The following is a 15544-nucleotide window of genomic DNA, read 5'->3' on the forward strand; positions in this document are numbered from 1 at the left end:
ATAAAGTAGTTGATTCAACTGCAAACGCACCAGCCCTATACTTACAAGACACTCTTCTCAAAAGATACTATTCCTACAATTAGTTAAGCAATGACTAATCCTCAAGATATAAATAAATCTCAACGCAGACGGTCCATCAACTTGTTAACGAAATCACCGTTATCTGCATCACCATTTGGACCACCAACACCAACAACAGGAGTTAGGGCAGCTAGTATTTTTGATTCGCGGCGTGGGTCTCGGGGGAATAATGGTTCACGGGGTGGATCACAGAGTAATTCGTTTGTTTCAAATACGCCGTTTTTGAGAGATGGCTATGGTATAACAGCAGCAGTAGAAGGAGGTGGAGAGGGATTTGCTGTCGGTGCAGAAAGTGTAATCCAAGGACAAGAAGAAGAAACGGCTATTGTTGACTCATCCGGCTCGTCGTCGCCTCCATTAAGACCAGCATTACCGGAAGTAACAAACTCCGAAAATACAAAATTCCATAAGCAGACAAGCAACCAAGAACCATCGGTTGATTTTCGAGATGGAATGGATGATCCGCGATTGATTTCGCAATTATCAAAACACTTGCCACCTCGCGATAGCTTACAACTTGAAGGCGGTGATATCACGCGTGATTTGTATAAATTGCATAATGAGATGCAAGTCAAGAAACCGAATTTGCACAAGTCGAAAAGCTTTGATGATGGGTATGGATCAGACAATGGACTGGTGAAGTCGCGAGCTAGTTCGTTTAATGTTCCTGGTGGGTTTCGGAGGGAGTTTTTAGTACATCAACATAATCAGCAGCAACAAAATGAACTGAGTGTGTTTCACCAAGTGCACAAAGATCATGATAACAACTATGGATTCAATGAAGTGCAACACAACCGGACGCCCAATTTCTTGACCAAGAATTTTATCGAGTTTCTTAGTATTTACGGCCATTTTGCCGGAGAGGATTTAGAAGACGATGAAGATGCAATTGGTTACAAACTGCGTCAACTAGACGAAGAAACTCCGCTATTGTCTCCACCATCTACCTCCACCACTACGACAACAGCATCAGCACCAACTAATGACAAGAACTATAACCCCAAAGGTACGGCAACTGATACCAAAGCATATTTCTTACTCCTCAAAGCATTTGTCGGCACTGGTGTTCTTTTCCTCCCCCGAGCATTTGCCAATGGTGGTTTGGCATTTTCGATAGCGACATTGACGATCTTTGCCCTATTATCATTCTGGTGTTACTTGATACTTGTTTATGCCAAATTATCGACACGTGTGTCGGGATTTGCTGAAATTGGATACAAATTGTATGGTCCATGGCTACAACGATTGATTTTGTCTTCGATTGTCATTTCCCAAGTGGGGTTTGTTGCTGCTTATATTGTGTTTACGGCAGAGAATTTGCGAGCATTTGTCAACAATGTATCCAGCGGCAGAGGGGGAAAAGAGGAATTGGATATAGTGTGGTTTATTGCCGGACAAGTGGTATTGATTATCCCTATGAGCTTGATACGTGATATAACAAAGCTCTCAGTCCTGGCACTTTTGGCAAATTTGTTCATCTTGACGGGATTGATCACCATTATATACTATATCGGATACGAGTGGGTGGTATTAAACTGTGGCCAATTTGGTCCTTCGGTTGAGTACGTGTTTAACAAGTCGCAATTTTCGTTATTTATAGGAACCGCCATTTTCGCTTTTGAAGGAATAGGTTTAATTATTCCCGTGCAAGAATCAATGATTTATCCTGCACATTTTCCCCAAGTATTGGCAAAAGTCATGGTCACTATCGCCATTATATTTATTATTATTGGCACTTTGGGATACTTGACATTTGGCTCACAAGTACAAACGGTCATACTTTTAAACTTGCCGCAGGATTCAATCATGGTTATCATGACACAATTCTTTTATTCAGTGGCAATTTTGTTATCAACGCCATTGCAATTATTCCCCGCTATTCGATTGATTGAATCGCGGTTATTTAAAATCAGTGGCAAAGTGTCACCCACCACGAAATGGTTGAAGAATTTATTCCGCTGTTTGTTTGTTTTATTCATTGCTTATATCGCCTTGATTGGGGGAGCCAATTTGGATAAGTTTGTGTCGTTTATTGGTTGTTTTGCTTGTATTCCTTTGGTTTACATGTATCCGCCAATGTTGCATTTGAAAAGCTGTTGTTGTATTGGTGGTAAACAGCAGTTGAGCGGTAAGGAAGTTAGAAGGAGGTATTGGTTAGCGATATTGGATTATATCTTGATTGGAATTGGTGGGTTGGCTTTGGTTTATACAACTTATCAAATAATTCAAACTTAGATAAAGAAAACGTATAGAAGAAAGGACCATCACATTACAGTATTTAATAGAATATACATAGAGCAACTCATATAGACTTAATGCATCATTGTTTTTAATTCCACACATCTTTCCATTTCGTTCTCAAATCATGAACTTGTTCAATCACACAATCATTTAACTTGACCCTCAGCACTTCAGCATCGTGCCTCCATTCTCTCAAATTCTTAATCAATTCCTGATGTTGGATATGTAAATCAGGTACATTATCAGCCTCCAACTCATTATACTTTTGCAGCAAATTGTTGAACGTCACTGGCATAAAATATCTCGTAGCGACACCACCAAACAACAAAGGTGTCACGAACCGTAATCCAATGTTGCGATTACGTGCCAATATACTGCCCGTCAATCCAGCCGTCAAGATATATATCCCATTAGGCAACACTGGTTCTTTGACAATTGAATTGAATGCCAGTTTCACATGTCGCCATTCATTAGCACTAGCCAGTTTCTGTGTTTCAAGCTCAGCTTCAAAAATGTTGAATTTAGTAATGAGGTATTCGCGAATCTGGTTGCTGTATTTTTCAAGAACAGGGGTGGTGCGGATAACCATGCCGTTGACTATTGATGCATTGTCGCCATGGGTTGATTCTTGTTGTTGGAGTTTAGCGGTGATGGGTTCGGCTGTGCCTGGTTTATTTATAACGAGCTCGTCGTCTTCGTAGAATTTCCTAGCCATTGGGAAAAAGGGTGCAGTGGGGAATTAGCAGTGAGTGGGAAGTGATGTTGATATCACCATTTGTTGATTTGTTCCAATTTTTGTTTTTCCTTCTTTTTTTTTTTTGCTTTTCGTTTTGCGGCTCAAAGCCAATCAAAAATTCTGACTTAGATCAACACCACAACTACAAAACGGTCTACAACTACCTTTTCAATTGTTTTTATACCCTTTAGCCTTTCAAACTTTTGCATTTCATTTACATTTAAACAATATGCTAAAACTAATATATATGTACCAACCTACCACAACACCACTACTTTTTACCAAACAACCCCTTCTTTTTCTTTTTCTTATCGCCATTTTCTTTATTCAGTTCAGCAATTCCACCCAATGGCTTGGCATTCTGATTGTAATCTAAAACCACTGGCACTTGTAATTTAATATTTTCATTCTCGCCACCGCCAGTCTTGGGTGTGTCATCAGTATTTGCTGACGATGAGGAACTATTCATATTTGGCGGGTGCAAGTATCCGTTCGATTGTAAAGGGCCGTTTTCTTGAGCACGCAGCTGTGATGGTTGTTGCAGCTGTTGTGGCTGACTGTTGAGCATAAGCGGGTTACTCGACGACCTTCTTGCTTGTTGTGGCGGGCCGAGTGCTGTACCATTGAATTGGTGTACCATCGATTTCCGACTTCCTCCCGGCAATGGCATACCACCACGGCCACCCATATCTAATCCATCTATGTTACCCATCATTGGCATTTGTGAACGACGGTTGTTGTTCTTTTTAGGAGCTTTGAATCTTTGCTCTATGAATGGATCAATTGGTGCTGCATTATTGAAACTGGGTGAGTTTCCATAATGTTGTTGTGGTTGTTGTTGGGAATTGTACTGCTGATGTGGCTGTTGTTGATAGTCTTGGAAATTATTCATTCCTCCCGGCATCGAGTTCAACCGGCGTGGCGCTTGGTTGTAACCACTATATTGGGGTTGCATTGGCTGCTGTTGCTGCTGTTGAAATCCATTCATATTTGTCATTGATCCGTTAGACTTCAAGTTGGGAGGAAATTGGTTTGGTGGCATTCCACCACTAGGCAAACCATGTGGTGGTTGTTGATCAGAGTATCCATTAGGAGGACCATTGAAGTAACCAGGTTGGTTGTAGTACAGACTTTGGTGTTGATGATGGGAGTTAAATTGAGGTGCGTATCCATTTGGTTGAAATTGCTGTGATTGTGCTTGTGCTTGTGCTTGTGCTTGTGCTTGTGCTTGTGCTGGGGGCACTGGCTGTGGTGGATATTGATTGCCGTAACCTCCATTTCGTTGGGGATAACCTCCAACACAGCCATTCCTTGCCTCACGAGCTCTCAATGCTTCTTCTCTATTTTTCAATTCCATTTCTTTTTGAAGAATGTGAGCAGGTATCTCACCATTTCCTGCATCAACAAAGTTCTCTGAACTTTGTCCTTGACTTGGTTGCATTGGTGGCTGCAATTTTGGAGTATCGAGAGACCCATTAGCAGCGACATCATTATATTGGACGATATGTTTAAAATCAGCTAATCCATCCTGGCTCATGACTGACTCTCTATATCCATTAGCATTAGGCCTTGCTGGATCATCCTGAGACGGTGTTGGTTGTTGCGCTGGGATCGATAATGGTGGACTATTATTAGGACCAAGTTTTTGTTTGGCAAAACTAGACTCTAAATCTCTTAACTTTTCATTATATTGTTCATTCAACGATCTAAATTTAGCTTCGTGTTCTGATTCCAACAACCTTGATTTCTTTTCAAACTCAAATTGCAAATTGGATAATTTGGTCTCTGTGTCGATAATTTTCTGTTGAATGGTTTTCAAATATTGATCTTGTTTACGAACATCATTATCCATACTAATCTTGGACACTTCATAGTCCTTGACTGATTTTTCTAAACTCTTTTGCTTTTGTAAATTTGCAGCAATTTCTTCTTCCAATTGTTTTGCTGTGACTATTCTATCAGATGCCGGTTCGTCATTCAGTTTACGTTTGAAAAAAATTGAAGACTGGTGATTAATCTTGTTAAATTGACACATGATTGAATACAAGTTCTCCAAGTATGGCGTTCTGATTCCATTATCATCACCCAACAAGATTGGTTGTAATAATAATAAATCCAACTCAAGATCAAGCTTATGGTAAAAGTTGTAAAACAACCTGGGTGAATTAACATAATGGTCATTTGATTTATTAACTGGGTAATACTTGGACCAGCTTTCCAACAAGTTGGCTTCATTTTCAAACCCTTTAACTAATTTACAATCCATTTTCTTGATAAGTTTGAATAACTCATTAATCAATCCAGTAATCAATGGCTTTGATAAAATTTGAGTTTTTAAAAGTTCGGGATACTCAATTTCAAACAAAACCAATACTGGATCAAACACAATCCGTGGTAATGCCAATTTCCATTGATACGTCATAAACTCCTTTGGGTTGCTTGATTTGAGCAAACTGATCGCCCCGTTACTATTTTCTTGCACATATTGTAAAAGCTTATACATTTTCTGATAACTAGGATGAGATGTCAATTTGCTTGACGATAATACTCCTGAAGTTGCACCAAAATAAATACGCGAATCCTTGTTTCTCACTTGATGAACAATGGTGTTTTTTGATGTTTTACGTACATCACTCTCATTCATAATGGACATAACGAGCAACGATGAAGCCGCCGATTTGGGGAAACTAGCAGTGACAAACGGTTCAAGGTTGATGTATCCGGTACTTTCAACAAGAATGATTGTTTTATCGTGAATAATCTTGCTTAAACCTGAGCAAGTTACTTGGAAATCTTGCAACGAATTACAACTTAAGATAATGACATCATATCGCTTATGGCTTGGAAGTTCCTGAATTGATGAATATGCTTCATGCGGGATGTATTGGGAAGAGCCCAACAGCGATGATTTCCAAACAATTGGCCTTGTTTTATCAAATTGAGAATCAACAATGGTAAGTTCAACTGCTTTTACCTGATATAATCTCCAAGCATAAAATGATACATTGGGATTGGATCCAACTATAAGAACATCGGTTAGTAAGGAGAACTCTGACATATTGTGGAAATGAGGAAGATGAGGACGATGAGGAGGACAAGCAAAGGGGAAGTAGTAACAACAACAAGAAGGGAGGCTCTTTGTTTTAGCTCGATGGGAGCAACAAACAAGGTGGTGGATGCAAGGGGGTGAAAACTAAAGATCAATACGATCTCAACAATTACTCAAAGAAAAGAAGAAGCTATGATGAAGGTGTCTCTCTTCCCAAATGAACTGTATGTTTTGTAACAAAAGACGTGTGTCAATTTTTCCTCCTCAATTAAAGTGAATGTGGTTTATAGTTTTTTTGGCTTTTTCTTGGAAAGTAAGTGTGTTTTGTTAAGAAATAAAAAAAATAAATTCGAAATTTTTCATAAAACACGTATGGCACAGACACATCAACACACATACATATTGAAGTGTTAATTATTATTCTTCTTCTCCTTTCATTATGGCTTTGAATCCTTGTCTTTTTTTTTTTTTTTTTTTCATTTAGGGAAACTTTTGTATAAACATATTTGTGCATCAAATCGGTACCTTTCTGTTGGATCTGTATCAATGTATGTGAAAAATCTGTTCCTAAGCAGTGACACTACTCTCTGTCTCTCTCTGTCTCTCTCTCTCTGTGTGTGTGTGTCTGTTTTCTGTTCTCCCTGTGTCATGAGAATCAATCTCATTGTAGTTTATAATTGTATTGTCCTAACAAAGAACAATGTGTATGCTGTGAGGTTATTGTGTGTTATTGTGTGTATGTATGTGTGTGTCTCTTGTGAAAAAACTCATAGCCTCGTTTCAATCTTCGTCTCTCTCCGTCTCTCTGCCTCAGTTTGTTTGGTTGGTGTAATAGAAAAAATATGATATGTAATACATACTGGTTAATACTTGTTGAAGTTGTGACATAGTAATATAAAGACTATTCCTTCTGGCTCTTGGGGGACTCTTGTGAACTGGTGTATGAGATAATAAAAGCGTGTTGCTCTCTTTATACTATTATTTTTTTATTTTTTTCTTAGCTCCAGAAGAGAAAATAAAAAAAGTTAAATCAAATAAAAAATTCGTTTGTTGATTGTAAAAGAAAAAATAATATCAGTGTTGTCTGGAAGTGTGGTCAAGTGTTGTGTATGGTGTATAATGTCTGTTGGAAAGTAAGCGAATGTAGAAGAAACTTGGAATATGTATTTGGATAGGTATTAGTAATAGTAGTTGTTGTTGAAAAAGAAGAAGAAGAAGAAGAAGAAGAAGAAGAAGAAGTTGCTGTTGCTCTTTTGTTGTTGTTGTTGTTGTTGTTGGTTTTGTTGGTTTTTTAGTTTTCGTTTCTGCTTGTCTTTCTTTTTTAAAGAAGAAAAAAAAAAATAAAAAAATTTTTTCTTCTATAATTGCGCTAGAGGAGTATAACCCACTATACATTACACTGTGCACTATATACACTATATACACTATATACACTACACACAAACCACCACCTTTCTTCTTTATACGACAGCAGAGTATATGAACTTTACTCCTTACTCTAATCTACTCACTACTATTACCTACAACCAAAGAGAGTAGTAGACATACACTCTATCTCTCTTACTCTATTCAACAGTATAAATGTGTATAAAAATATTTTGCAGCACTGACGAAACTTGTGGCATTTATAACTTATACGACCACCAAAACAACCAATAGCAATCAAAATAACAAACCCTTAAGTTAGAGCAAACTTGCGGGAAAATGTGCATAAATAAAAGTATATACTAGGACACTATTTCGGCGTAATCAAAACTTATACCAATAGGTAGAACGCGTTTCTTACGTAAAGCGTGTCTCATACATAAAGATTATACAAAAACAACTACAAACATTCATATACAGTTCTTAGGATATCGTATAATCTCTCTACATTGGGAGGGGGGAGGTTGTCTGCATGAGATATTTAAATAGACAACAGATAATATAGAGCCAGATGTGCATAACTAATCGGATGCAATTTTAAATTTTCATTTCCCGTTTTATATGAACCCTTTCTACTGCGCATTGTAAAAAAAGTGTTTGGTATATATATATATATATATGTGTGTGTGTGTGTGTGTGTGTGTGTGTGTGTGTGTGTGTGTGTCTGCCTATTCGCTTATAGACAGTAGTGACAGCTTCACTTCACCATACGTACTGAAACATAAAACGGAATGTTGGTTTTGGTGTTGCAAAAAGTTTGGCCGACTATTTTTGTTTTTTCTTCTATCGGCCGCAACTTCCGATTCCGTATTTCTCCCTTTTTCCTTTATTTAGTGTTTTTATTTTTTACCTCCTCGAACTCAACTTAACTTTAACTCCTTTGTTCTTCTTTTTCTTCTCCTTAAATAATGCGGAGTTTAAATTATACAAAATTACAACACAAATCTAAATCTAAATCTAAATCTCATTCTTTATAAACATTTGTTTTGTTTAATAGACTACTTTACTGAGGAGTTAACATTAGAAAGAGAGATAATCCTTCTCTCACTCTCCTAGTTAGTAGAAAAACTTACGTCACCAAAAACAATGGATCAGGTAAGACAAAAGACATGTAAAACATCGTTTATTGTTTCAAATTTATTCCCTTTCCCAATTAGGATATGGTATTTTAATATAAATGTCTTGTGACAAAATTGACACTACTTCTGTCAAAAGTACACTACCTTTGTTTTATTACTACCACCAGTGTATATACTTCGTATTGAACCTCTTAAGGAGGAAGACGAGTATCAAACTCTTATCTCCATTGCTTTAATACAACCATGGGAGAGAAAGAGAGAGAGAGAGAGAGAGAGAGAGAGAAAGATATAACTGTATGAATCTGGAAAGTGGAAGTGTTGAATGATCCATTTTTATTAATTCTTTGTATCAATTTGTCAACAAAATATTGCACCCTATACATTCATCAAGTAGAGAACTGTTAAAGATAAACTATATACCTTTTATAGCTTATAGCGTAACAGTCCATTTAAATAGCTATTCAAGTCACATCCCTTACTTACACAGTCTGTTCTTTCTTTCTGGTAATTCATCAATTGTTCCAAATAGAAATCTGCCATATTAAGTAAGCACTTAGCTAATCTCATCTTCCTCAAAACTGAAGAAGAAAAAAAATTTTTTGACTTTCAGTTCGTTGATTCTTTTCTTCTTCGAGTATCCAACCCATCTCAGCGGCGTCGTTTCTCAGTTCATGTTTACCCACTGATTAACTTGATAGCTGCTGATATATATTCTAGATCTAAATACTTCTCTCTCGCGCATTAGTTACGAGAGGGAGAGGGAGACATTGCGTTCTTCTTTTTATTTAGGATATCTGGAATACGAAGTTTATGTATGGGGTATTAATTTGGAGAATAAAAGTTAAAAGAAAGGGTGTATCTCCGGTTGATGAGCAAACTGCATTGAGTCTTTCGGTCATAAACCCTTTCACATTTTGTATATATCTATATGTATATACGTAGTAGGAAACGTGTATTGTAGTATCTGTGTTGCATTTTCTCAGCTCCGTAAAAAAGAAAAAAACGCGTCACCAAACAAAGAACAGACGACAGCGACGACAGCGACGACAGCGACAAACAAACCATGCCCCGTGGACAGTTGATACTAATTGAAGGATTAGATCGTTCAGGAAAATCTACTCAAGCTTCAATACTAGCTTCCAAATTGGCCCAATCTAAACTTGTAAAGTTCCCCGAAAGATCAACACCAATAGGAAAATTAATTAATCAATATTTAACAGACAAACAATTCAACTTAAATGACCAATCAGCACACTTATTGTTTCTGGCTAATCGATGGGAATTGAATCAAGAAATTATCGATTTATTAAACGATGGGTATTTTGTCGTATTGGACAGATACATATATTCTGGCATTGCTTACACATTGGCTAAACATAAACTTACAGCTGATGGTGATAGTAAAACAACAACTATATCTCAAGGAGGCAATACAGCAAACTTGTCCAACGTCGATTGGTTATTGGCTTCCGATAAGGGGTTACCTAAACCCGATTTAACCATGTTCCTCACTTTAGGCATCGATGAAATTAGTTCACGCAAAGGTTGGGGTGATGAACGATACGAATTGCAGGAATTCCAATTAAAAGTGAAACAATGCTTTTTGGAGACACTTGACGATGCAAATGATCCTACTGTTGAGATTGTTGATGTTGGTGGTAAATCAATTGAGCAAGTGACTGATTCGCTTTGGAAGATTATTGAGGCAAGGCAAGTAAATCTATTAACTGATAAACCTATAGATCACGTATAGATAACACCAAAAGCTTAAAAACATGAGACCATACCTACCATTTCTCTTCTTCTATCGCTAATCCATCGAGTCCAAATACAGCAACCGATCCAATACCTTTTGCTTCAGTATATCCTGTATCTCTCCCCCAAGATAAACTTCGTCCAATATAAAGTACAACTTATAGAAGTTGAAAACTAAATCAACTTCACAGACATTATTAAAATAAACATCCAAGATTTCAACAAAAAAATGTAAACTCTCCAAATAGGACAATTCATTATCCTGCAAATCTATCGATATGATGAAATATAGCCCCGCATACCTTCGATAGCACAATTTGTGGTTCTGGAATAGGACAAAGTTTGATTGGTGCTTGGAGTCTCTTGACGATATTAATCGATGGATATCGGTTACATTTTGCTGCTTTTGGGCTGGGGTGTATGTATTGTCGAACCACTTGACCAATCGGGACTTACCCTGGCGGTTTAATATTAGTATGAATTGGATTGACATGTGCGTATTTAACTTTAGGTGGATGTTTGTTGACTTGGTATAGGAACAAGTCAAAGGAAAGTTCGGTGATTTTTGCGCCTACTATGAAAAAAGAACTACCATTTACAAATTTGGAGCTACACCCACGCGTTTCTACATAGTCACCACCCACCTATCCTCCACCAAACATGTCCGACGATATAGATTCAGATGACAATGAAAATGACCAATTCAAACAAGTAGAAGTCCGAGAAGCCGTGTCCTTCTTGATTGAAATCACCCCCGATATATTGGCGCCTCAAAATGAACTCAACCAAACGTCGCAATTATACGAAATACTCAATAGTGTCAATGATTTAATGCAAGATCTCATCATCACATCACGCAACACCGGTATTGGACTCTACTTCTACAATTGCACAACTACAGCCCCGCTAAAATCAATGAAGTCGCCGCCAGGATTTAATCGTTTATTTCATTTGAATGTGCTTAATTTAACCAATATGAAAACCCTCAATGACTTGATTCAAAATGTTGATTCCCGTCCTTTGAATGAGATATTCCAGTACCAGCCCATGATTCAAGATGGCGAATTGTGCACCGTTCTTAACAAAATGATTGACGAATTCATGAACAAACGCGAGTTCAACAAGCAACGCATGATTTGGATAACGAGTAATGATCATCCGTTTCAGCAGGATTCAACTTATGAGACGTTGTTTCGCACAATTAATGACTTTTATGCGTATGGGTTTTATATCGAACCGATTTTCCTTGAGCCCAAGACACATTCATTTGATCACAGTCAATACAAGTTGATATTTATGAACTCAAATTTTATGAAATTATCACAAGAACAGCTACAACAAATGAAGCAGGAAGGAGGTAATACTCAAGCTGATGCAAAGCTGTTTGGGTTAACCCAACGCGGGTTTTCGAAAGATAATCCCATTTTCCAAAAACTGGTTCTATCAAATCAAATCCGTCAAAGCATATTGGATATCAAATATGTGCGACGCGTACAATTCACATGTAACTTGATCCTAAGCGATGATGGCTCGTTGGGTGGATCAGTCGGATGTACAGTCAAGGGCTACAGTTTATATTCGCACGAAAAGATCAAGAAACGCGAATTGTTACTTTATACACGAGGCGAAATGCTTAAACGAGTATATAAAGAATCGAGTTTGGTTCGTGAAGGGGATGAATCTAAAATTGAATTGAAAAGTGGTGGCCGTGGGGCAAATGCCGCGGAGTTATCTTTAGCTGAAAGAAAGGAAAATGCGGGGATCAAAAAGGGGGTTGAATTGGGTGGTGGCGCCGATGTGTTGTTGTTGAATCATGAACAGATGAAGTTTTTGCGCAACTATACATTTGATCATCGAGTGGAAGAGAAACAAGATGATGATAACGAAGGAGAAGGTGAAGGGAATCATGATGACGATGAAGATGACGATAACGATGACGATGATAATGAAGAATCTACCAAAGTCAAACCTGTGTTGTTTTCTCCACCACCGTACTTGAAACTAATTGGTTTTCGTGACTTGTCTCATTTCAATTATGCATACAGTTGCAGTGCCCCGATATTTATAACGGCTGATGTATACAATGGTCATGGTGGGAGTTCGCATACGCTAAATGGCGGCTTCACCAATTCTCAATCGACTTTGGCGTCGTTGTATCGTACATGTGTTAAATTGCAACAATATGCGATGGTGTTTGGGTGTGTTAGATCGAATTCAAAACCTCGCTTATATTCCATGTATCCGACACGTACTCAAGGATCAACTAGAGCAGCTAGGCAGGATGTTGCTGGTGGTACTGTCAATGGCGACGATTTCCCACAAGGATTTCTTTTGATCAAGATGCCATGGTTGGAAGATGTGCGCTCCTTACCTGCAAGTTACATCAAAGAGATAAATAACGGCAGCGGCGGCAGTAAACCTCCAGAAGGAAAAGAAGAGACCAGCACCAAAGTGAAACTGAGGTACACATATGAGAATCAAAGTGGATCGCCTTATGATCAAAAGTTGGTGCTGAAATTGAAGCAATTAATCCAGCAAAATGACATGCAACTGTATAATCCTCATGATTATCCTAATCCGTCGATAAATCATTTCTACAATGTAATCAAACATGAATTGCTACAAATGGAGTATAAGAAGTGATAAGAATGAGGAATGAAGAAATAAAAACAATAGGAAACAAGGTTGCACCTGATTAATATAAACGTTGTCCCGTTCAGGCTGCATCGTAGGGAAAATAATATTGCCATTTTCATAGGTTTATTGCCATTGATTTTATTTTGGGTTATGTTTTTTTTTCGACACAAAACTGGTGAAGATAAATCTTTTTGGAATATCAAAATTTTTGCAACTTCATTTTCAAATCAAAAAAAAAAAAAAAGAAAGCGAACACATCCATACTCACAGAACTACTACACCAGGTGATTCAACAGAGTAAATAAGCACAGTATAATTACGGCATTACATATGCCACTTTATAAAAAAGCCAAAGATCAGTTTTCATATAAAGAGTAATCTTTACCAACAACTATCCAAGACAACAAACAAACATCAGTTACCATACCAATAAATACACTTGTCACAACGAAACAATATCCAAGCCAATAGCAACAACTTTCACTTATATTTCTTGGTACTTGTTAAATCATCTTCCCTTTAGCCTTGCATGAATGGGAGATTCAAGTTTTTTGAAACATTTCTTTGATTGCTTAAAGGAAAATGAAAATCGCTCAGCAGGACCAACTATTTTCATTCTAGTATGGTTGTTGATGGTGGTCTCATGTAATGCGCCGGCTTTTTTCAAATGTATGAGGGAGCTCGTTATGATTATTAGGAATAACAAACCTGGAGAAAATCAGGATACACGTGACCATACACATGCTTGGCCAACCGGTTCCAGAACGTCTGCAGGATTCAAATTGGCTCTAGTGATTGTTGTTTTTACCAGCGGTGTGGTATTCCCCTGTGTATTCATCCCATTAATCTGTTATGATTCATACGTAGCGGAGTGAGTTATTTCAAAAGGATTTGATGTCGTTTTTGATGTCGTTTTTGATGTCGTTTTTGTCTAGTTTTTAGGTAATCTATGATCCTTTGTCTTTACACGCGATTAATAAATTGTCATCTATCGTATAGCTTTTTCGACTCTAGAAGGTTCTAAATGAGGAATGAAATACACCTGAGCAGATGACTTTGATTGAAACAAAATTATCAACCTAGCAATAGAATTATAACTCTTCCGTTACAGCACCACCAGTCTCTGTGACCTCGTGTCTAGATCGCAAAACTAATAAAACAATCACAATATTTCAAGAGTAATAGGCTTTGCCATATTTCATTTTGAGTTGAAATTGGCTATTTCTTGAACAACGACTTGTGCCATCTTGACTTCTTTTTGATGTAATTTAACAAGACATACTCATCTAAAAAGAATGTCAGCCACTGTTCTCTAACCTCTTGAACCGGCAACAACTTAAAGCAATTGCGAGCTATTTTGAGTTGAATCTGCTCAAGACATTTCTTGGTCTTAGGTGCCCATTGAACTATTTCTGAAATTTCCAAATAACCAAAACTGAGTATAAGCTTGTGAAGATGCGGCATTTTAGAAAGCAATGAGAAAAGTTGTGAAAACTGAGTGTTGGGTGCAAAATAATGCAAAGCAAACGATTCCACTTCCGTAGTTATGAAAGTGTCTGTGATCCATCTGATGGGGAAATTAGGTGGGGATTCCGTGTCGTTAGCATCAAAGCTTAGTCGTACACACAAATTCACGGGGCGTGCATAGTAATTTGAAAATGAATCTTGCATATGAGACATATAATTGGTGTACTGATCAACAGTCATACTTATCTCAAGCGATCTTATATGCTGAAACATGCATAAACGGGGTAGTAAGTTTTCATTGAGCTTGCTACGCCAGCGTTGGAAAAAAGGGTGGTTGAAACATAAGTTGAAATCTTTGCTTGCTTCAAATTGCACTGGATATGTAACTTTATAATCATCAACAGTCAACGGATACCGGCTGAACATGGCAAAATGAGCCCAAAAAGGAATGATTGCATTTTCATCACCACCTGTCCAAACGTGTAAAAAAGGGACAAAGGACCTATATATATATATTAAGTCCTTAACACATTGAAAGTCGTATATCACAAATTCTTTGTAGTATTTATTGCCAATTGGAGCCCCAAAATTTATAAAAGTCACGTTTTCAAGCAAAGAGACAAATAGCAATATTGTAGAACTTGACCATCTTCTGCCACCCGGTCTCAAAAACCTGGGCTCCCGTAGTGGTAAAGTCAACCGAATATCGCCATCGAATCCCTCACGCTTCATTCCGATACCGCTACCTGCTAGTATCATGAACAGTTCCCTTTGAGGAAGCAAATTGAGCCAGTGAATAATAATCTTTCGCGGTACCGCTTTGGAAGAATCAGTTAGTGAGAGTAATATACCAAGTACAAGTGCTAAATCTGACAGTTCCATTTTGGAAATATTTCGATGGTGGGTTATCCTAGATTTGCAATAAATTTGGCGCATTCACGATGTTATAATATATGATTTTATTAGTTTTTTGATTCATTCAATTTTTTTTTACTAGGAAAGAGTAACACCAAAGTACCAATGCGGCTTGGCCCACGGGAAAATGGTTAAATAGAAAGAGGAATTATAAAGAAA

At 37.6% G+C, this 15544-nt stretch overlaps 6 protein-coding genes across 6 annotated transcripts; 3 read left to right on the forward strand and 3 right to left on the reverse strand. All coding sequences in view use genetic code 12, as the record gives it.

Annotated features, from left to right (window-relative positions):
• Window positions 1-90: 90 nt before the first annotated feature.
• AVT4 (Avt4p) lies at window positions 91-2316 on the forward strand (the record flags this gene model as incomplete). The annotated part of the gene is made up of 1 exon (XM_051814148.1): window positions 91-2316. One exon carries the CDS (start codon window positions 91-93, stop codon window positions 2314-2316), a length of 2226 nt encoding a protein of 741 aa, XP_051672191.1.
• A 94-nt stretch (window positions 2317-2410) lies between these two features.
• CANMA_002116 (uncharacterized protein) lies at window positions 2411-3037 on the reverse strand (the record flags this gene model as incomplete). Its single annotated transcript, XM_051814149.1, has 1 exon — window positions 2411-3037. One exon carries the CDS (start codon window positions 3035-3037, stop codon window positions 2411-2413), a length of 627 nt encoding a protein of 208 aa, XP_051672192.1.
• A 292-nt stretch (window positions 3038-3329) lies between these two features.
• Window positions 3330-6116, reverse strand: CANMA_002117 (uncharacterized protein; the record flags this gene model as incomplete). Its single annotated transcript, XM_051814151.1, has 1 exon — window positions 3330-6116. One exon carries the CDS (start codon window positions 6114-6116, stop codon window positions 3330-3332), a length of 2787 nt encoding a protein of 928 aa, XP_051672193.1.
• Window positions 6117-9674: 3558 nt separating this feature from the next.
• On the forward strand, window positions 9675-10364 carry CANMA_002118 (bifunctional thymidylate/uridylate kinase; the record flags this gene model as incomplete). The annotated part of the gene is made up of 1 exon (XM_051814152.1): window positions 9675-10364. The coding sequence occupies one exon, from the start codon at window positions 9675-9677 to the stop codon at window positions 10362-10364; it is 690 nt and encodes a 229-aa protein (XP_051672194.1).
• Window positions 10365-11026: 662 nt separating this feature from the next.
• CAS1 (ATP-dependent DNA helicase) lies at window positions 11027-13009 on the forward strand (the record flags this gene model as incomplete). Its single annotated transcript, XM_051814153.1, has 1 exon — window positions 11027-13009. The coding sequence occupies one exon, from the start codon at window positions 11027-11029 to the stop codon at window positions 13007-13009; it is 1983 nt and encodes a 660-aa protein (XP_051672195.1).
• Window positions 13010-14221: 1212 nt separating this feature from the next.
• Window positions 14222-15352, reverse strand: CANMA_002120 (uncharacterized protein; the record flags this gene model as incomplete). Its single annotated transcript, XM_051814154.1, has 1 exon — window positions 14222-15352. One exon carries the CDS (start codon window positions 15350-15352, stop codon window positions 14222-14224), a length of 1131 nt encoding a protein of 376 aa, XP_051672196.1.
• Between the last annotated feature and the right edge of the window lie 192 nt (window positions 15353-15544).

This window comes from Candida margitis (assembly GCF_024628925.1).
Source record: "Candida margitis strain CBS 14175 chromosome Unknown scaffold2, whole genome shotgun sequence".
Classification (NCBI taxonomy): domain Eukaryota; kingdom Fungi; phylum Ascomycota; class Pichiomycetes; order Serinales; family Debaryomycetaceae; genus Lodderomyces; species Lodderomyces margitis.